The sequence below is a fragment of the Neolamprologus brichardi genome, chromosome 17 (genome assembly GCF_056152115.1).
Source record: "Neolamprologus brichardi isolate AB-2024 chromosome 17, ASM5615211v1, whole genome shotgun sequence".
In the NCBI taxonomy this organism is placed as follows: Eukaryota; Metazoa; Chordata; class Actinopteri; order Cichliformes; family Cichlidae; genus Neolamprologus; species Neolamprologus brichardi.
The window spans coordinates 1,842,090-1,864,248 of record NC_142120.1 but is presented as its reverse complement, the minus strand read 5'-3'; the positions used below and the strand labels follow the sequence as shown (position 1 = coordinate 1,864,248).

Here is a 22,159-nt window from a genome sequence, read left to right as displayed (position 1 = left end):
CCCTTATTTATATATTTAATATATTCTCTCCCTCTCCTCCCTGGCATGGCCTGACATGTGTGAGAGACCCGCTCCACCTCCCAGAGCAGTCACGTCTTCTCCCTCAGGCTTCCACTCCTTTTTATTGCCTCCTCAGTTTCTACTCTCTCGCGTGTACACTAGCTCTGTGCTTTTCTGTACATTTTTTTTCTTTGAAGAATTGCAGAAAAATATGTATGTGATGACTCTGAGATCAGCCAAAGGCTTATCCCATCATCATATGTTCTAGAAAACTATGCGTATAGTTATTTTTCAAAGAAGAGTTTTCCATGTGCTTATTAATATACTATGTTTACATTTGTACACTGTGCAAAAGTCTTAAGCCACCCCTCATTTCTTTATATTTTGCTTCTAAGGAGTCAGGCTTGCTTAAAAGTGCTCTTCAGTCTTTCTGGAGGCCTTTCAAAGTTTTTTCTAAGGACACTGAATGATTGTTTGTATCTGAGAATATTCCTTTTTGTTAAATTACTTAACACTGATCTATGAATCACTGGACACTTTGTTACTACAAGCCTGTCACAACAACACATAATTGTTCCTATTTATTTAGTTGAATCTACAATCCAGCGGTTTTCCACCAGCAAGGTGATACCCAAAGACCTGTTAGCCGTAAACTTGGCATATCATATCATATCATATCATATCACAGCATCATGTGTAATGGGTTCTAAATAATTTTCATGAAACTCGACAAATGGAGGACAAAAGAACTGCCAGGCTTAAAAGAACTACCGTAGATGTGCAGTCATGTCTCTAAGAAAGACTGACACAGGATCTGCCCCCATTGTTCCATTTACTGTTCACTGAAACCTCCTCAGAAATGAGTGAATAAAATCAGAGTACACAGATTTATGGAGTGATGAATCCAGATCAGAAATATTTTTAATAAAATCACCATCATTATGTGCAGAGTAGTGTTGGATAGAGCAGGGCGACCAAAAATATTTATCACGATATACATTTGAAAATTAGCGATAACGATATAACTGACAATATAATTGACACTAGACAAAATACAACTCCTCAACTTTATTAGTGCAAAAAAACCCCATCAATGTATTTACCAAAGCTAAACCAGTTCCACACCACTGAAGTTGCAGCATTTTTACAAACCAGTTCTGGTTCATCTGTTTCATTCAACGATCCACTTTCGCTCTTCTCATTCTGCGTCGCCGCCATGTGCGTATGTAAACAAAGGCACTGCGCATGCGCGTTTTACCCATATTCTATCGCAATATTTCATTTTCTTATCGTTGCCCAACATTACACCGGTATCACCGTGAACGGTATGATATAGCCCAGCCCTAGTGTTGGATCATGTTGACAAAGAGCAAAAGGCAGACAATTGAATGTCCTTCAGGAAGCCTGCATATGTATTCCTAAAGACTGCTTAAATGCTAGCTTTCTCAGCTGTTTGCAGAAGTTGCACACTGCAAAACACATAACATTACCAAATAAATCCAGTGGATCAGAGAGGGAAAAAGCCAACTAGCTGTATAACACTGATCACAGCTGTTTTTGTTTTCCCCACAATTAGGCACCTTGATTAAACCAGGACCTATGTGGGTGGCATTTTAGCACACAGGCAACACTATAGCAAGGTTGGTCAATGCCCTTATGTTTTGTTTTGTTTTTTTTAAAACCACCTCCGCTAAACCGTCTTCTGAAAGCACCTTAAACAAAAGCCACAGGATGTATTTATAGCCCTGACAGCCATTTATCATAAAAGGATGTAAAGCCCCTCACAACATGGTTCATACTTTGTGTTCACACTCCTACGTCCTTGCAGGGCACCAGAAGTAGACGATGCTCCTGATTTGATAAAGGCCTAATGGAGCGAATGTGGGAGCTTGACAGCCTTTCAGCTTTCAGTTTATAGAATTTAAAATAGAAGTGCTTTGGAATTAGATGCCCATGGGAAACAAGTTGATCAAAGTGAAGTTGCTGGGCTCAATAAAGTTTAGGGAATTTTCATATTTTTGTATGTAGAGTAGCTGACTTAACACACAGAAAGCTACAAAACTTTAGGCACGTAAAGCCAGAACACCAAGCACTAAAACTTGGGTTTTAACAAAGGCTGTGGCACAGCTATTGAAGATTAAGGAGAGGAATTAAGTTGGGTGTGTTTGTTCTATCCCCTTCACGTTTGTCTATAATGCCCTTGTCATCATGAGAGTGGGGTTAATCAGATTACATTTTAGGTTGCAAAGCTGGAGCTTGCGATATAATGAACATTATGTCCTGGCGTGTTGATTATCAGCCATGTCATCACAAAAGCCTGTTGTACACCAGCTGGAACTGCTCTTTATCCTCTCACGTCCCTCAAGTGTGACCTGAAACTTAATTAAAGTTCTGTTTGGCATTAAAATAAGTAAAACGTGGTACGATAGTATTTAAGTTAATTGCAAGGCAGTGCAATCATAAAAATGCACGCGAGGTTGTTCCTCACAAACATTGCTCCCTTGGGGTAAAATTTACACTTTTATGGTGTAGGGAGTTTAAAACTCCCTACACCATAAAAGGTAGTCCCTGAATTGTTTTACATAGGGCTGTGCGATATGACCAAACTCTCATATCCCGATATAAGACATCCATCGTCCCGATAACGATATAAATCACAAAAATTTAACATTTTCGGTAAATTCTGTGAATCTCGGGCAGCTCGACTTGCGTGAAGTGTTTCCAGCTGGGCTTCGTGTACCTGGAGTGTTTTAACTGATGCACGAAACGATATTTTTTTTGGTTATAAGTTGTAGCGGCCACCGTTTTCGTTGTGAGTATTTATTACACGGCGTGCTGCGGGGAAAAGCCTGTTCTAACGTTTGAGTCTAATGTTTATGTTTTTTAGCACCTGAATAGGGCTAGGTATTGTCACTGATTTCTAGAATCAATTCGATCCACGATTCAATTTGATTTGAATCTGGGAAATTTTGCCTCAGACAGTCAGAAATATTATAATTCAGATCAGTACATTTACATATTTTTGTATTTGTAAAAAGGAAGCTGACACTCGCAAGACTTTATCAAAGGCGTGAGAATCACGGCAGAGGCCTTTGTGTCAAAGTAGCTGAAGATAAAACACAGAAAAACATGAAGGTGATTTTCTTGGCCTGGGATTTTATAAAGATATTCTGCAGCACATCAAAAACAAAAGAAAACCATTAATCAACTTATGAACATCACCTCTGAAGTTACAGCGGTTTTATTAGAGACACAGCTGAGCGTTTTGCATTTTGTATAATTTTAAAAAGTTTAAATTTGTTCAGTATTGAACGGCAGAAATTAGGTTTTCTTTTCGGAAGTAAGTAAAAGGAAAATAAAACATTGGCCGACAGCGCTTTAAATAATGGGAGTCTTGTGCGTAACAAGCAAGCGAATAATGAAGAAAACAGATTTCGGGGATAGACGGGAAACTGTTCTTGAAGTACACAGAGAGAGAGAGAGAGCTGTGCATGAAGTGTGATTTTATTGTGGTGGAAGCAAAACAGCAAAAGTCAGAGTGAGTCCATGACGATGTTTCTGTGAAGCTTAGTTTGGATCTTCTTTTGCTGCTGGTTCGGTCAGTATTGTTTGGAGAGAGATCAAACTAACAGCTTTAGAATCGGTGCAAAAAGGGCGTAAACACAAAGCGCGGACCCGCCGAAACATCAGAATCAGCGAGCTGTCGGCTTTCAGCCCCGACTGTGTCCGTGCCGTCAGGTGAGAAAGGCGACATCTCACTGATTCTGATCCGCGGGTCCGCGCTGTGTGTTTACGTCTTTGTGCAGAATCCGTGTTCCTGCTCTCATTTACTGTTTTAAATGTTTGGTGGTTGTTGAAATTTTGTGACGTTTCACCTGAGATTCTGGAATTTTGGGCAAAATACATTTATATAAAAAAATCGATTCAGGATTTTAATGAATCAATATCACGTTATCCAAGCCAGAATCAATTTTAATCGGTGAATCGATTATTAAAACCCACCCCTACACCTGACGTCTCTTTTTTGCTTCTCATCCGTAAACACTCTGCATACTCTTTCATGTGATTCAGTTTATTTGAAAAGTCTCAACAGGATCTTGAGCTTTATGGTGAAAGGTTTATGTGGAAAATAAACAAGCGGACAAGCAATGGTTTTACCGTTGTTGTTGCTAACGACAACACATAAGAACAGGCGCTTGTCCATCTGTAGTGTGGTTATATTAAATATAAGAGAAAGAGAGAACTTTAAGGAATTAATATAACCGCTACAGTGACCATCAAAACGATGAACAAATATTGCCGTAAACAGTTTATTTTGCGATACCACGAAACAAACGATAGCGTAAATTGAAACGATAGATGTTTTTATATCCATGTCATCCGATACATATAGTTATATCGAACAGCCCTAGTTTTACATTTATCTCATTTACAGGAAAACTTTTTCTGTGTTTAAAAAAGCAACTTTTGATGCAGTCACCTGTACGCACGCATACGTACACAAACTGATTTGTGAACACTCTTCCTTTCTTCTCTTTTAGGAACCTATAAAATCCAGGGCGCCGCAGCTCCATTTGGAGTATAGATTTTACAAACAGTTGGGGAATTCAGGTAAGAGACTTCACTTTGTATTTTCTTTTTCTGTATTTAGTTTTTCCCTCTAATAGCGCAGGCGGGAGGTGAATGTGAATGGACGTTTTCACACTAGATTGACCTGTGCTGCAAGTGAAACCTTACGCAGAAAGACAATCATGAGCACCTGTGAAGATGGGTGATTAATTGAGTTTAATCGTTAGTTAGGATTTTGGTCACTGCAGGTTATGAAACAATGCTCTTGTTTTGTCTTGTTTTATAGTCCAGTGCACCAATTTTTCTTTAGTGATTTACTTTCACCACCTGCTACTAAGGACACTCACTGCAAGTCGAGATATTGGAAGTGTAAACAATATATAGCTTCTACCTTTGCTCGCTTCTTCCATAGGAAATAGAAATCATGTCATGGTGTCATAACTATGAACCTGCAGCGGCTCTTCCAAGGCTTGTGAGATCTGGGCCTCTTCTTGCTCTAGTTTGCAGCTGCAGGCTTCGTGGTGGTGACTGGTGGTTGCACCTGCACGATGGGCTTCACCATCAGCTCTCACCCTCCAACCCCACCTGGTTAAATTTTCTTCTTTTGAGTTCTCTGCTTCTCTGTCTTTGTCATCCTACATATGTGGCTGGTCTCTAGCTACATTCATAAATGTGTAATGTGTCTGTCTCAGACACTGTATTCAGGATGTTGAGCAACACGGTGGCTTCTGCAGTCCAGCGCTCGCTCCTATGTATTTTGAATGGACTAGTTCTAAGTTTATGAGAATGCATCAATTTGTTGGAAGACCTAATTACACACCAATCAATGTATATTTCTAAGTACAACATTTTTTCAGTTAAACTGAAAAAGACCGACTGTACCTATTTAAATGAAGCTTACTTGGTCGTTTGTGTGTGCTATTCTAAATCTACTCCAAGTGCTCCTGTTGTTGCAGTGATTCTCGTCTGTTCGTCAAGTAAAGTGCATGTGTCCTGGTCTAATTTAGTGACACGTGCCTGCTTCTTGGCTCCTTGTGCCAGAGCAAAAACCCTCCACTGTTGATACGGAGGTGGGGCATTAGGGCAGTCCTTGGCTATTTATAGCTGGCCCTCTACAAGCATTTGGGCCATTATGGTGTCTGCTTGGATAGCTTCCCTAGTCTCCTTAGTCACGATATCCTCTGCCTCTCTGTGTGCTGCCTGTACACTGTAGGGAAACGCTCCAAGGTGTGTTGACAGGGTGTGGCTTGTTTGTCTGGATGGCGCTCTTTGGTGTAATCTCTTCATTTGACATTTACATTTAGCCAACCATAACTGTACCTGTCACCTCCAGTGCCACTTTCCTTTATTATAGCAGAGGATTCCTGCAGTACAAGCCTGTTTCCCTTGCATTCTTCCTTTGAGTTAGACCACTATTGGTCTTTAGCTTTATTTTTATATATGTGTGTGTGTGTGTCAATGCACCTGCTTAGCTCTGATATTGTCTTTACTCAAACTGATTTTGGGCAAAGACACACGATTGTCCCTATCCACTTGAATTCAGCAATGCAAAAACATATCCTCTCCATTCCTCTGTTTGTTGTTCAGTAGCCATCCCTCAGGGGTGCTAAAAACCAACAAGTGATCATTGGCCTTTTTAAAGTATCCCTGATGTGGCTCACAGCCATTAATCCCACACATGGCACTGTTGGGCTGTTTTAGTCCTCCCCTGTCACTCACCGGGACAACGAGCCAAAGAAGCCCAGAGTATCACACCGCTTTGGCTTGCCTTCTTCCCAAACTGCTCGAACCACGAGCAACCGCACACATGCACCTGGGTGTGCACAATAATGGTATGCGTCATGAGACCAGGCAATCTTCCTTCCACTTCCTGTCCAGTTTTGATTCACACATGCCCATTGTGAGAATGGGGCGTTGGACAGGGTCAGCATGGACACTGAGTGACTGCAGACTTCCATACGCAGCAAACTGTGATGTACTTTGTGTTCGGATAGCTTTCACTGAGTAAAATTAGGATTCTCAGCAGTTTGTACTGCAGAACCACTGCTGTAACAACCCCACAAGCCAGCTTTCCCTGAACTCCTGCACTTTGTTTTTTCTTCCACCACATTATCCTTTGAACACTGACTGCCTAATAGTCAGGTGCCAGTGTAATAGGATAATCAAGGTTGTTCACTTGAACTGACAGTGGTTTAATTTGTTTTAGGTTGAAGTATATTATGTTCCTGTTCTAAACAGGTTCAGTAATAGTGATTTGCTCCGACCTGTGCTAGATGTCTTTTGTGTTAATCTTTTGCAAACGGAAGCATACACACATGAGTAATTTCTGTGGCAAGGCTCATTTATTTTAAATAAATGAAGCGATCTGGCTGCTTTCTGACATTAAGAGATGTTCACATTCAACAGGTGGCTACATAATATTGTCAAGGTTTGCAAACTGTGTGTAAATCAAGGAAAATAATGGGGAATATCTGACTCTATCAAAATGTGATTCATTCTTTTGCTACTTGCACAACACTTTAGAGCTGCAGTATTAGAGCTGAGCAGAGAGGCCTCATCTCCAGCTGGTGACTGACCACTACATGGTGATATGTCAGGAAGGCTCACTTGACCGTCTAGCATGGGAGGAATCAAGGCGATAGATTAAATCTACTTATGTTGTCAACTTGGCTTAATGGGGACATGTGACCCTGTTAGTCCTGCCCAACCGGAGAACCTCAAATATGTCACAGCACGGACTACTCAGCGCTTAACGCCCAGGAGGAGCTTATCTGCACACTATTAATTCTCTCTTGTCCTGAACAGATCCCCGCTGTTGGGAATCCTGTCTCCCACTTTGCAGATTTTTGTGAAAATTTAGAATGGATCTGTTATTGCAGTTGCTTCTGCTGCCAGTAGCAAAACAAGTCATTGATATATCCTTTTAGAAGAAGTCTAATGCTACCAATCGTTCACTTTACCACTGTCAGGGGACTGGCTTCAGTTTATAGAGAGTAGGTATCATTTAATGGCTTTTTATAGCCATGTAGCTCTTCGAGTCATCTCATCACGCCTGCATGGATGTTATGTAATTAGGGTCATTTGTATGGAGGTCTCCTCTCGAATATTGCGGCTGTTAATATTCAGAATCATGAAGGCTTTCAGTGGCATGACGCGGCACGTTGGTGACACACGATCTCTGTTGATAATGTTTTCTGCAAATCATTGAGGCTCATCCACCCACCTGCTGTGACCCTGGAAAATCATGTGCTTTTATATATTTACTGCTCAAAGTTGGACTGATAAGATTATTTTAACAACTGTGTCCTTAAGCTGTGGTGTCATCGGGCCACACATGCTTCTGCGGAGGTTAAAATCTAAAGTTATCAGATATAATTAATAATTAACTCAACAAAAGCATTGCTGTTTGATCCTCAAGCTGCTGGTTTTTAACCTGACTGCATCTTCGGAGATTGTTGTGCTTTTAAGCTGTGTTGCATTTTTAGCTCCCAGCTCAGTCTTTGAAAGCTCGAACGCTGATCATATTTCAGCTTTGTGAGAACCTCTTCAGAGCAGTGAACCTAATGGAAGTCTCTACTTCTCCTGCTCTCTCCTCAATATACTCGACTCTCTAATCTAAATCTTTAATATGGATTCCTTCTCCTCTACCCTCCTCTTTGACGCTGCCCCCTCTCCCCCAGACTTCTCCTCTTTGGCCCTTAAGGCTGACATTTCATTGTAGGCCAACATTGTGTTCGACTAGCATGATGCCGCCTTCCCTCTTGCTGTGTCGCCTGAGAAGGACTGCCTGCACATACAATTGGGTGAATTGTCTGAAATTGTCAAGACAGCAAGGGTCAGAGCGCCACTGACGCAGGCTTGCAGTGAAAGCCAGAGCTTTTCCCTGCTGAACACACAGTTTATATTTTTGTACGACTTTATGTTACGGTTAGAATTACAGCCGTTTATCCTGGTCGGGGCGTTTCAGTTTGCTTTGTGTGTTGTTGAAGGATCCTTGTTTTGTCGTTATGCTTGAGACAATATCCTCTTTTGCACAGCTATTGTTGTGTCATGGTCTATATTACATTTTTGACAAAAATCACCTCATTTACTCCCAGCTGGTCCCATCAGTCATTTTTAGACTCGTTCTCGCAGCTGCTCTGTGTACAAGCTTTGCTCACCCGCAGAAGATTACGATACACACTCCACTCTCCTCTCGTGATGAGTTGAATGCCCTCTAGATTTGGGCCAAGCTTTGACGAGCAGGCCTCCGAGTGATCTCTCATCACTGCCTCATCTGCGGTATTAGACCACAGACATGCATTTAATTGGTGATTCCAAACTGGCCGTTGGTTTGGATGCATGTTGGATAAAACACTAACATGCAAAGAATGGAGTCTTTGGTGTTTATGTTTCAAGTTTATATATTTCTTTTAAAAAAAAGTCAATGTGGCTTTTAGTATAAAATGTTTTTAGTGGTCAGCAAGAGTATAATGGTGCTCTATAAATGTCAATACAGTCCATTCCATCATCACCAGTGAAATCCTAGAGGCTAAAGTGCAGACGGACGTGCTTGTTTGTGTGTATGCGTGTGCATGGATGCACTGGGGTCTTGTTGCAATGTTAAACTACCATTAAGGCAATGCACAGTTGTGCCCACTCTAAGCATGTTCCTGGCAACTGATTTACTAGCTGTTATTTAAATGGGAGAGAAATACGTGACTAGTCCTAAAGTCAGATCCTCAGGTCTTTAAACAACTCTGTCATCTCTGTCACTATAGTTCCTTCTTAGATTTGTATGTTAGAGCTTGATCATTCTTTTAGTATCTGGTGGGAAGATCACTGTTGTGGTTTAAAGGCATATTTTAATGGATGGATCCTCAGCTCTGTTCAGCAACGTTCACCACATTCAAAGTGAATGAGAAACAACAGCATTAAATCCTGAAACACACGTGTGCGAATCTGTACGTCAGTCCTGTGCACAGCTTTGCAGACCATCATCTACATTTTGTAGCCGTTTACCGCCCCGTCAGACATGTGTCAAACAATCATTCTGTGGGTGGCTCTTCCACACTGCAGAGTACTGTAGTTATAACCTATAGGAGAACTGATATCTTTGTTTAGTTTCCATTTGGTCATCTCTGCTGTCACTCCCTTTCCTTTTCAGCAAATCAGCATTTAATCTATGCACAGCATCGTCCCTGTAGGTTTTTAGAAGTCTGGACACAAGCGCATTTGTGTAGGTCGCATACCCGTGATCTTTCTCTCTGCGTAGCCAAATAGCTATGCAAATGGACACAAATGTGGTACCATGAATTGATCATTAAGCTGCAAACTTTGTAGCTTTGGCTCAAAAGCCCTGCTCATGACTACAAAAATGTTATAAGACTGGGAAAGAAAATCTGTCCAGATAAGCAAGTCTGTTCTTCTTGTGCTTTTGTAATAAATAAATAAACAAATAGGAAAATGAGTATATTGTTAACCCAAGTTTTAGCCCACACAAAGAAGCCTAACGTTCAATCACTAAAACAAATTTTTCATCTCAGCAATGCAAGTAAAGACCTTTATCTTAGTAAAAAAAAAACAGGTACTTAACTTTTTTTAAATCTTTTTTTTTTTTTCTTATTTTGTATAAAGGTAAATTTGAAAATTCACAAATAAGAACAATAATTATATTTAGGATTAAAAATATAATTTTGGTGAAAGAGCTTGTGCATGATGGTGGATTAACCATTATAAATAAATGATAAATCTGGATCCTCCCTGGTCTCAGTAGTTGTTGTTGTTGTTGTTGTTGTTGTTGTTGTTGTTGTCGTTATAAAGCGTGTGGAAACCGCAGCCTCAGGCTAAAACACTTTACTGTGTAACATTTACACAAACTGATTTTAAGAGATTTGAATCTTTCCTGGTGATTTTCAGATGCACTTGTATTTTTGAAAAATTAAGCAAGACTTTACTGTTCCTGATTATTCCAGGGGAGGGGGTGTTTTCGTAACAGTTTTGCCACGACCCCAGAAGTTCCACTGTCAAATCTGATATATTTAAAGAAGGTAAATACTGCCGGGTTGATCCTTCCACATTCTTTAGAAGTCGTCCTATACACAGACTATGATGGGTGTGGCAGTTTCTGGTAACAAAGGCTTTGTACAGTTGTTGGTTGGGCGCTGCTCACATTCACAGACACCTTTCCCTTTAATCCTGCTTCAGAGGACAAAGAAAGCACTAAGCCACTCCTGTTTCTGAAAAACCTGTTGAGGAAATAAAAGTTTGCCCCACTCTTTCTTATCAACAAACCAGCGCCATAATTCAGCACACAAAGCACTTCGTTAATGAACAATTAAGCACTTAATTTATGTTAACACTTAAAACATCATGTTTTCACTGCTGTTGTTTACAGTTGTTGTGACTGACTACAACTGACAGCATGTGAGGGCCTACCAGGAATTTATGGTGTAACAAACTCTGGCTTAGTAACACAGTGAAAATAAAAGTCTCAAAAGTGATTATGCAAAGCCGATTATCAATAACTGTGTTGCAGTCAATTCATTTATAAGGCAAAATCTAAAAAGTCTCACTAACTTTGTTATTGTGTCTCCACAGAGGGAATCCCTCAGGTGTACTACTTTGGTCCTTGTGGGAAATACAATGCCATGGTGCTGGAGCTGCTTGGGCCCAGTCTAGAGGACCTGTTTGACCTCTGTGACCGCACCTTCTCCCTCAAGACCGTCCTCATGATAGCCATACAGCTGGTAAGGCCCAAAGTGGGAGAGGAGTGAGCATATGTTCAGAGGAGCTTGCTTTGGTGACATCAGGCTTCCCAGAAAGTTATTCATAGTGCAACTGTGAATACAAATGTTGTTGTTAGCGGTTTGTTCCAGAGGGCAGGTTTACTGACCCCTCAACCTGACTCTGAACTTAGTGGGTAAATACCAGAAAGTCTGAATTTTAGTTTATTAAAGTGTTTGCCTGGATGATAGCTCCATTATCACTGCAGCTAGAAACAGAGTAGAGAAGAGTACAAAGTTCTGTAGTATCTAGTTCCAAATTTACTTTGTGTCTGAATTCGGTGTTAAAATCTTAGTTGATATAAGATGACAGTGGTAAGATATTACATCATCAGCCACAACATGAGAGTATGAGAGAAGCCTGTGCATGTAGCATTTACTCTTTTTTTCATTCAAATTAAAAAAAACTTTAAAAGCTGAGGTGGACATGCTTGCTGTGCTGTTGCAGTTGTGTCTTTGGTTTGGCTGCCGTTAACATTTTTAATGGGCAGGCTTTCTTTTTATCGCGTTTTGCATAAACTGCTTTGAGTTTTCATGTTTGGAAACTGTTCAGCTTGCAGAGCGATTAAAACTTCAAACGCTAACACCGATCGTTCACCTAGATAACACGGATGGAGTATGTCCACACCAAGAGTCTGATCTACAGAGATGTGAAGCCTGAAAACTTTCTTGTTGGGCGGCCAGGAAGCAAGAGGCAGCACACCATCCACATCATTGACTTTGGTCTGGCCAAAGAATACATAGACCCCGAGACCAAAAAACACATCCCCTATCGGGAGCACAAGAGTCTGACTGGGACGGCACGCTACATGAGCATTAACACACACCTGGGAAAGGGTAAGAAAGTCTCAGGAATACACCTGTGGGTTGATTGGCTGTCTACACTTGCATATGCAAACTTTATTTGCATGAATATTTAGTATAATGTGAATGTCCTAACTGGTTTGCTCACAAATGCAGCATTGCAAACAAATGGCATAACCTGATTTTTACATACTGTTATCTGTTTAGTCACTGGGTGTTACCTGAATGTTGGTGATGTACGAGATAACCAGGGATGCTTTAGGATTGTTAAATGAATCATATCTTTCTGATGTCTTGTTTCGTTTCTGGGTTATTTTGAAGCATTTTAACCAGTAACCTCACAGGCCTGTAGCACAAAGCAGCATTACGGGCCTAGCATGGTAACTGTAGGTTTAACCCTTTAAAGCCGGTCGGAGCGGGCACGCTCCGTTTTCCGTAACTATTTTTAAATCCCGGTAGCTCTGCAACCACGTGAGCTAGCGCAATAATTTATTTTTGCATATGAAACCGGAGGAGTTGTTCTTACATCTTATGCCATCAGCTTGTCCTCGGTCACAGTTTCCTTCCACATATAGCTTTGCAAAAACTGCATAAAAACCACTTGCAGCAACAAAAACATAATATTCCAGAAACTCGCTTTGCCGATCTGATCAGCTGTTTGTAACACTTCCTACGTCCATCAGCACGAACTATCGCATGTCCACCATAACCTGCCCGAAACCGGAAGTGACGTCATTTTGCGGAAATGTAGTTTTTTACCATCAGGGCCTCATGAGCCTATACTGGTGTTTTTAAAAGTTATGTTTGACTTTATGACTTTCTGTGTGGTTTCTGGGATGCTTAGGACTCATATTGCACTGCTGGAAATAGTTTATTTTGATGCATATGCTGCTTTTTTGCAAATTTGCATTATAATATTTATTTTTGTTTCTCCTGCAGTGTATAAAAATTGGTGTATTTCAAAAATAAAACTATGAAGACACTCAAAATAAATTTCCTGTGGTGGGAAACTATTTTGTGCAACTTTTTTGTATTTACAGTTTTGAGGGATAAGCCTCTTAAATTTCTCTAACTAGAAATATATGTTAAAAAACAAAAACGATTTTCATTTTTTTGTAGTTTATTGCACTTTTTTGCAATTTATGTAATTACTATGCACTTAATGCAGACATATTATTAAAATTTAGGCTATAATGGTTGTATTGATGTATATCAACTTGAAATGCTCCCAAAAATGGCTCCACAGCATGTAAACATATAATATAAGCTCTGGTGGACTTGGTTCTATGGTAGGTCTTAAAGGGTTAAACCAGAGTTTTCAGTGTTACTAACGTGGTCATTTCTACAGAAGAGTTGAAAGCAAAAATAGCCATGACGTCAATAAAAAAAAATTGACGATATGTTTGTGCTTTTAGAAAGTTATTAACCTCTGTAAAAGCTGCTGCTAGTACTCTTGTCCTTTTTTGGGCACATGCTGCCAGCAATGCCTGTTTTATATAAATGTGTGAATAGATTGTTAAACCCTGGAGTGGCTGGTGGTTATCGCATTGATAACAACCTTCATGTGACCGCTTAGCGTGATTTCCATTGTTGGTGTACACCTGATAAAGATCTCAGTGTGTTAAACTTGAACATTGATCGGTTTGTTGCTTTAATCAGTAGTTGCCGTGAAAAGCTGAGTCCGCTGCTTCTTCGTGACGCACGATTGGCCATCTTCATGTTGAGGCTCGATAATGTTTTTAAGACGGGAACAGTGGACTCGTGCTTTGTTTCTTTGAAGCCACTGTTAGTCTTGCCAGCTGGTTATAAAATGAATTTGTTTATCACAGCTAACCTCATTTTCATCCTGATCTTGTACTTCCAGAACAAAGCAGAAGGGACGATTTGGAGGCCTTGGGTCACATGTTCATGTACTTCCTTCGAGGCAGCCTTCCCTGGCAAGGCCTAAAGGTACTGCAGCAATTTGTCTCATGCTGATATAACGCTTGTCTTGTAATCCACTCGATGCGTGGCGTAGCGGTTTCTTTTTTGATACTTGACACCCACTCAACTTTAGCATCCTCTCAGACTGGTGACATTTTAAGGTCTCGCTGTTTAGAAACTGAAACGCTGCAAAACAGTTAAATAGGCACAGTTGGATACTTCAAATATTGTCTCTTTATTTTTCTGTTGAATTTACACACCTTTTTCTGCACAAACAATCAGATGCGACAGGAAACCACCTTCTGCACCTTGTTTTGCATCTTAAGAGCTGTGAGAAAAAGCTTACATGACTAAGGAGCACGGCCACAGTCGCAGGTGTCTCAAGGGCCGGTTTCAGCAGGCTGCAGAGCTGCTGTGGTTGCTTTTTGAAGGCATCAGTATCAAAGGTGTACACAGAACAGACTAGAAGACAAGACAACTCATCTGAACATTTGCTATGTGGGTGGAAGCTCTTGGTAGATGAATGTGAGGGATGTATAAATGTGGGGGATGTTGGATAGCTCTGGCCAACACAAACACACAACAGGAGAGTGAGCTTGAAAATCCGCTGAAGCTTATCGATCAATATATTGGCAGCTAAGGAACTCGCAGAGTTGTGCTGATCCCCTGTATGGAGTGTAAAACTATACCACCCTGAAGGGTTGGAGGGGATCTGGTTGGTTTAGAGCAGAAGAACATCCCATCGTGTGTGATAGAAAATTAAATGACAGCTGAGAAGCCTTTCACTTTCCTGTGCCAGTGAGGAGGTCAGCGACAGGTTGCCCTAGATTTGTGGGATTTCTTTCCCCACACCAGCAGAGATCTACAGCTGAGACGATGTTGCAAAGTGCTGATATCGACGTGACATGTGGCAAAAGTGACCGAACTTCTGTGAGTCCAAAGAGCCGCGGCACAAATGCAGGCGCTGCACATGTGATATCACGACTTGAGAATCTGTTTTGAATATTGGACATGTTCATGGACGCCTCAAGCAGCAGCACATGTGCTCATATTTAGATTAAAGTAGAATTTATAGTACAGTAAACATTTAAACTTGTTTCCCCTGCAGGCCGACACCTTGAAGGAGAGGTATCAGAAAATTGGAGACACCAAGCGAGCAACGCCGATTGAAGTCCTTTGTGAAAGTTTCCCTGGTCTGTAGAGCGCTATTTTCCTCCTTTCAGGTTTATTTATTTTAAATGAAAGTGGTGTGGATTTTACAGTATATATCCTTTGGTACAGAAGAGATGGCCACCTACCTGCGCTATGTGAGGAGGCTGGATTTCTTTGAGAAGCCGGATTACGATTACTTGAGGAAGCTCTTCACCGATCTGTTTGATAGGAACGGCTACGTCTTCGACTACGAATACGACTGGGTCGGCAAATCGCTCGTGAGTGCCTTTCACTGAACCCACCTGACCTCTGCTAGCATCATCAGCCAGTTTATATTGTTGCTCTAACTGTAATTATTTCTTAATAACGCAAAGCTAATTATTTTTGCAAACCCGATTACCAAATTGCCAAAAGCGTCTCTCTTCACGTGGACATTAACATTATTTATTTTTGTTTGTTGTTCTTTAAATTTTCTCACTAAGGTTGTTTTGTTTGTGCTTTTGTTCGTTTGCCTTGCAGCCCACACCGATAGGCCCCATCCCCAGCGACACGCCCGTGCAGCCCAACAGCAGAGACAAAGCACAACAGCAGACCAAAAACCCGGTGAGGTTATCAGCAACAACATTAAAACACAACAATCACCTCTCCCGCCTATCAGTATAGTTGCTCGGGTGACCACCCAAACCAGTCGGGTTTATCCTCGAGGTCACTTTCGTTATTTCCAAATGTAAGCAACTTCCTGTTCACGTCTACAGTCTGACTGGTCGGCAGTGACGCCCGTCTCCCCACAAAGTCCGTAAAGTAAAAACAAAACGAATGCCTTTGTAGCAAATTAACGGGCACGTGCCGTTACGAGGGAGACTCTCCAGCTGTGAAACAAAGCATCGTTTTTGACTTGGATTAATTCTTCACACCTTGCCACGCTAAGCTCAGTCATTGCATGCATGAGTTGAAAATGCAAATTGCATTGTTCACACCAGTAATGACAAAGTACAGACGAGTGACAAATAAATGAAAACAAAAATCCAAACTTTAGGAAGGTGACGAGCTGCCAGGACACCACCTCTTGAACTCTCCGGAGGGTTTGAGCACAGCGCCGGCGGAGAGCGCCGTCTTACAGCCAAGCTCAAAATGTGCCGTTGGTGTTCACCTGGGCTATCTCCTGACTTTTGGGGCCATAGCATATGATTCGCACTATTTTTATAATCACCAAACCAATCGGTGGCTATCCTGGAAGACATCACTCCTGTCAGAACAGAAATGTGTAACCATTGGCTAAATGCAACCACTCAGCATAGCGTTGTATCGATGAGCAGTCAAACATCCCTTTAGGCTCCTTCTCTCACCCCAGCTGCCCCCCCCTCCCTGAGCCTGGTTCTGCTGGAGGTTTCTTCCTGTTAAAAGGGAGTTTTTCCTTCCCACTGTCGCCAAAGTGCTGCTCATAGGGGGTCATATGATTGTTGGGTTTTTCTCTGTATGTATTATTGCAGGATCGACCTTACAATATAAAGCACCTTAAGCTGTATAAATAAAATTGAATAGAATTGAAAAGTGGGCCCATACCAGGTGGGAGATGCCAGAGTCACCAGATCACCTCACTGTGGCGATCAGGGGTTCATGTTTTTCCTTTAATTTGTCATCCGTCTTTACTTCCTTAGTCTGTGACAAAGTGTAGACTTTTTGTTGTTAATAGCATGCTATCCGAGCCTTGTTTCTTTTGTTTTTATATAATGTTAATGATAGGATAATGATTGATTGGTTTTATTATGCCCAAAAAAAAAATCTATAAAATAAATCCAGTGATAACAAATAATTTTCCTGATCATGAAGTTGTACTAGGTGAGTCTGACTCATCGGTTCCAGTAAAGCTGTACCAGGAATCCATTTGACTTTATGATTGACTTGTTACTGTGGACTCTAGCCTCTTTTTATTACTCTGTGTTTAATGCGATTGGCGCGGCGATAACGTTCCACCTTTGAAGCTCGCAGCGCACGGCCTTCTGCACCATGTACAGTAATGACTGTAAAGCTTTAACATCCTGCTTAAAACAGCTTATCAATAGAAAGTACTGGCTGTGAGCATCTGTAGCCAAATGTCATATTTGTACATATATTTTTTAGGTCAGTGAAAGCAGAGTGTAAGAACTGCTGTACTGTAAACCCGAGTCCACAGCTAAGTTTAGAGAGGGTGATGACGTGGAGGGTTGTTGCTCAGCGGTGCCGGCTGAGCCGATCAAGGCTGTTTTCTTTTACTCCTGCATGATTTTACTCGAGTGTCGATCTGTGCTTCACATAAATTTTTGCTTCCCTCTACTCCTCTATTAACATAGTTCGTCTTAACAAGCCTGCTTCTGCTTGGGAGATGTCTTCTATAATTTTTGTTTTTCTTTTCTTTTCTTTTTTTTAATCCACCCCCCCTCCCCAACTCCTCTCATTGTCCTTCCACATTTCTGCCCTCACCCCCTTCAACCACATTGCCTTTCCCTCACTCTTCCTTCCCTCACCCCCTGACCCGTAACCCCCACAAACTTCTTCACCCCCCTCTCCCTTCTCACCACCTCACACCCACCTGCCTCAACCCTTTTTGCTCTTTGCGTCAAGTCGCCTGAGCCCAAAGGAAGTGAGTCTCAGCCCACTCCCGTGACCAATAAGGAGACTCTGGGGTCGCACCTCACAGCTGAGCGGCTGGGGGGCTCTGTTCAGGTACTGCTGCTGCTACAGCTGCTGCTTTGATGGCTCATGCATGAGGCCATATAGGTTTGTCTGTGTGTCTGACCCCCCCTCCCCCCCCCCCCCCCCCTCTCTCTCACTGACTTCACACTGCCTGCCCGTTAGATGCTCTGTCTCGACTCTGTGCTCGAATCAGACTGTGTGAATCCTGTGTGTCACTGCTGTCGGTCTGCTTCTAGGCTGCTTGCATTCAAGGCCGTCCAAAGATGACATCCAGCAGTATCTTATAAAAAATAAATACAGATTACTGTACAAATAAATAATAATAATATAATAGAAACACTAAAAGGTCTATTTTTGTACATTAATTCTATAATATTTCTTTGTGTTTTTGCTGTTTTCAGTGTGTAAACTCCGTCACCGGAAATAAGTCTCTGCAGAAAATGTGGTGCACAAGCGCCACCCAGTGTCGGCTAATAGAATTGCAGTATTTAAAGGATCGGTTCACGTTCTTGTCTTGCAGTCTTATTCACATATCAAGTTTTCCCTGCGGTTTTCCTTTCTCTTGTTCAGCTGTCCATCAGCTGTTTTTTTCAGTGTGTTTCAAACTGACTTTAGCAACAAGAAGAGATTTTGGAGTAAAAACAAAGGAAAGGATTTCTTACCAGCCTCAAAAAGCAGGAGAAATGATCACAGTGAGGAAAATCTTTTTCAATACTTGTTCGGTGCCTTATTTGTGTTTGAAGACAGAAGTGAACAGTGCGAACCTGTCCTTTAAACTTTGTTGGCTTTAGCTGGCTCATCCTGGGTTACTTGCTTAACTGTTTTCTTACCTGAGAGGGTGGATAACTTGTGATAGTCAAGGTGCATTTATTTGATCCTGTGAATGTTCATCAACTGGATTCAGTCTGGTGTCCTTCTCTAACGGTGCAGGTGATGAGCTCAACAAATGGCGAGCTGAACACTGATGATCCCACAGCCGGACACTCCAACGCTCCCATCACCGCTCCCACCGAGGTTGACGTACCTGACGAAACCAAGTATGGGGGATCCTCACATTCACACACAGAAAACTCATGGTTTTCTTTTTCAGTGCTGTCCAATGAGTCCAAATCCAAAATTGGTGCTGAAAAGCATCTAAATTGTTTTGTGTTCTTGTTGTTAGCTCCTCCATGTAGAAGCCTGAGTACAGGTAGTGACTCAGTCACAGTAACAAGCTGCACTTTGTGCTACTTTAAATATTGTTTCCATGCTTCCTACTTCAGTTAAGTTAGGTTTGTTTACATAGAAACACAGCAGCGCATTTATATACACCGTTTTAACCTATTACAACAATATAAAGAAGAAATCAGATTTTCTCTCTGACAATCAGATATTGGAGCGATGACCTGCTGTAAATATGCCAGCGTCTGTTCTAAGCCTGACTAAAGCATCAAGTATGAGCGTGTCACTGTCATATCTCTGTAGCGTCCTGTGTGTGTCGACCAGTAGCAGCTGAGGCACAGTAGGAATGTTATCAATGGGACTTAAAGTTCACCAGCAGGGAGGGGAACATTTTAACTGTTGCACATGAAGAATATAACTGTAAGTGTAGTTAAAACTCCTTTATTTACTGTGACTCAGCTGTGTGTCAGTAATCATGAGACTACACTCAAAAAACAAAAGCAGTGACTAGGCTGTTATTTACATATTAGTTAAAACACAACAGCCTCTTTTAATGCTCAGAAATATGTTTAAATGAATAGGGCTTGTTTAATTTGGAAGCAGTTACATCATCTTATCTTTCTGAAACATGCTTCGTGTTCATGTTGTCTTTTTTCTACGTGATTCACAGCCCACGACTTCGCTAGCTCTAGTTAAGCTTAAATAGGCGACCAGCTAGATTAGCATCGTCATAGTTGAGCTAAGCGAGTCTTTTCCATTAGCACCTACTCAGCTTGACTCGACTTTTTCTTACTGGGTTTTGGTCGTTTTCCGCTACAGTTGTGTACCACCCCAGTAGCAAGGCGGCTCGACAGTCCTGTGACGTCATTCGCATGAGAGACAAACACAACGCAACAATGGAGGACAGTATAAACGTCTGCACCCCGTCAGACCGCGGTGTCGTCTGTGTGTTGCTGCGCTTCAAAAATAGCAGATTTGATTCTTTTGAAAGAGTCGCTCTCATTCACTCACATCACTCCCCGGATAAAGAGGGGAATGAAGTCTGTTGATGTCACGTTTTTTGACTCAACTCGGCTCATGTGGATGACGCTAAAAAAGCAGCTGGTACCTGACACTGCCGCCTAGTGGAAAACCCTAAAGACCGAGCAGAGTCGAGTCGATTAGGTGCCACAACTGAGCTATTAAAAGTCCACGACTTCCTTAATTCATTTATAACTATTATGAAGACAAATGATGAGATTACAGTAAGTGAAATGGTTAAAAGAAAGGAAGCCAGATTAGAACTGGCTGCTGAACCCCAACCCTCACACGCCGTGTTATGTACCAGTATCTACATGTGTGTAAATACCTGCTTTTCTAAAGGAAGCCACGCCTCTGTGTTTGTGCAGGTGCTGTTGCTTCTTCAAAAGGAGGAAGAGGAAAGCGCTCCAGAGGCACAAGTGAAAGAAGAGAACAGAGAGAACTTGAAACATTGTGGTCACTGTCAAGTTTTAAATGGAAGCAACTACACAGACACCCCCCATCCCCCACCGCCCATTATCTCTTTCCAGCTACCCCCCCTCCCCTCACCTCCTTACTCCTCTCACCTCATTCCCCGCTGTCACATGTACCTCCCCGCTTGAGTTCTCTCTCTCTCAATCCCAGCGAGCGACGGGAACGTTGCAGTCACAGCGACTCCACAGACTTTTAATTCCTTTACAGATGAAAAATAAACAAACCTGCATCACCACGTGAGGGCAGTGTGAGGGGGAGGGGCTCGAGAAAAACGTTTAAAGAAAACAAACAAAAAAAAGCTGTAACAATGAAACTCGAATACCGTGGCGTGAATATGAAAAAAGATGCTGTTTGAAACAGTTGTTGTATTCTAGATTCCATAAAGAACGTGTGTTGTTCGAACAGTCAGCTGTTGATCAGGGGAAACCATTCAAGTGGTTCGAGTGCAAGAAATCTGCTCCTTTATTAGGAAATTGTTAATTTTATTTTCTTTGGTGTGTCTTTTTTGGGATCAAGGTGACAGAGGAAAAGGTGAACTATGCTGATGTTAAATCTGAGCGACACAGGAAGCATTTCATCTATAAATCAGAATCTGGAGGATTTTTATGCATTTTTTCTTCCTCTTTTTGTTTTTTTTGTAAGTGAATCCTCAGTTTTCAAAGTCAAATCCTGCATTGAAAACTTATTTTTATGTTGTAGTGTTCTGGAGTTCAATTCTTTCCTCACTCTGGCTTTCTTCTATTTTGTTTTGTCTGTCGACGCGGACTTTGTAGCACAGTCACTGGCCTCAGGTACTGTGGAAGAATGAGAGGAACCGATATTAAGCTCTCTTATTATTATTGCACTTTTTGGAGGAAAAAAACAATTACAGTGGAAAACTTTAGGTTTGAAATTAACAATTAAGGAAACAACTTAATAAAGACTGATCTAGGAAGAGTCCATGATGCTTATATTTGAGTTATGGCTGAAAAATGTTGTCGATTCTCATGAAAGAAAAGGAGATGTCTTTTTTTTTCATTTTTATTTCTTACATCAAAAATAATTTACCAGGAAATCATAGTTTGTGCCTTTCTAAGTAAAATGTTTAAAGCTCAAGTGAGTGTCCCGCAATGACATTTTATCTAATCTGACCCTAATGCTCACTGGATTACTCTGTGTGTGTGTGCGCATGTGTGTTTGTATTTTTTCCCCAAATCTGGAGGTTTTGCAAGCAGATGACTGTGTGCACATCCCTGTCAGTCACTTATAGGTCAGTATACATCCTTCTCTCTCCTGCTGTAACGCCACATCTGTACAGTGGTGGCGGTTTGGCGTGTGTGCTGTGCCACCTCAGCGAGACGCAACGGGCAACAACCCGCATCTGTCTGACCCGCTGTTCACTTTCATCTGGAGGTCACAGATGGGCAGTGAGGTTAACTCATTTAAAGGGTACACGAGGTCTGGGCTGCTGTTTTCCATCAAACTGTACTTGACAGAAAAAATTACTTTTTTTTTTGTGTGTTTTATCATGTTTCCCATCAGCCCTTGTTTCATGTAGCCCTTTAATACCTTTTTGTTCGTCTGACGGCCTGCTGCCTCAGTGTACATCGGTGCCAAACATTCTCCAACAGCTTTGAAGA

At 41.5% G+C, this 22,159-nt stretch overlaps 1 protein-coding gene across 7 annotated transcripts in view; it reads left to right on the top strand.

Moving 5' to 3' along the window:
* The window catches only part of csnk1g2b (casein kinase 1, gamma 2b), a 34,612-nt gene extending 13,136 nt beyond the window's left edge, over positions 1-21,476 (top strand). For 5 of the 7 annotated variants that reach the window (XM_006799718.3, XM_006799721.3, XM_006799717.3 and 2 more), the window contains exons 3-11: positions 4,542-4,611; positions 11,149-11,297; positions 11,936-12,170; positions 14,002-14,087; positions 15,169-15,253; positions 15,342-15,490; positions 15,732-15,815; positions 18,816-18,922; positions 20,435-21,476. In XM_006799718.3, the coding sequence (XP_006799781.1) occupies positions 4,542-4,611; positions 11,149-11,297; positions 11,936-12,170; positions 14,002-14,087; positions 15,169-15,253; positions 15,342-15,490; positions 15,732-15,815; positions 18,816-18,922; positions 20,435-20,489 (1,020 nt within the window). In that variant the 3' untranslated portion in view covers positions 20,490-21,476. Of the gene's footprint in view, positions 1-4,541; positions 4,612-11,148; positions 11,298-11,935; positions 12,171-14,001; positions 14,088-15,168; positions 15,254-15,341; positions 15,491-15,731; positions 15,816-17,813; positions 17,916-18,815; positions 18,923-20,434 lie in introns of all 7 variants that reach the window. The other 2 variants (XM_035911536.2, XM_035911535.2) reach the window with 2 other exon arrangements.
* The last annotated feature ends 683 nt before the right edge of the window (positions 21,477-22,159 follow it).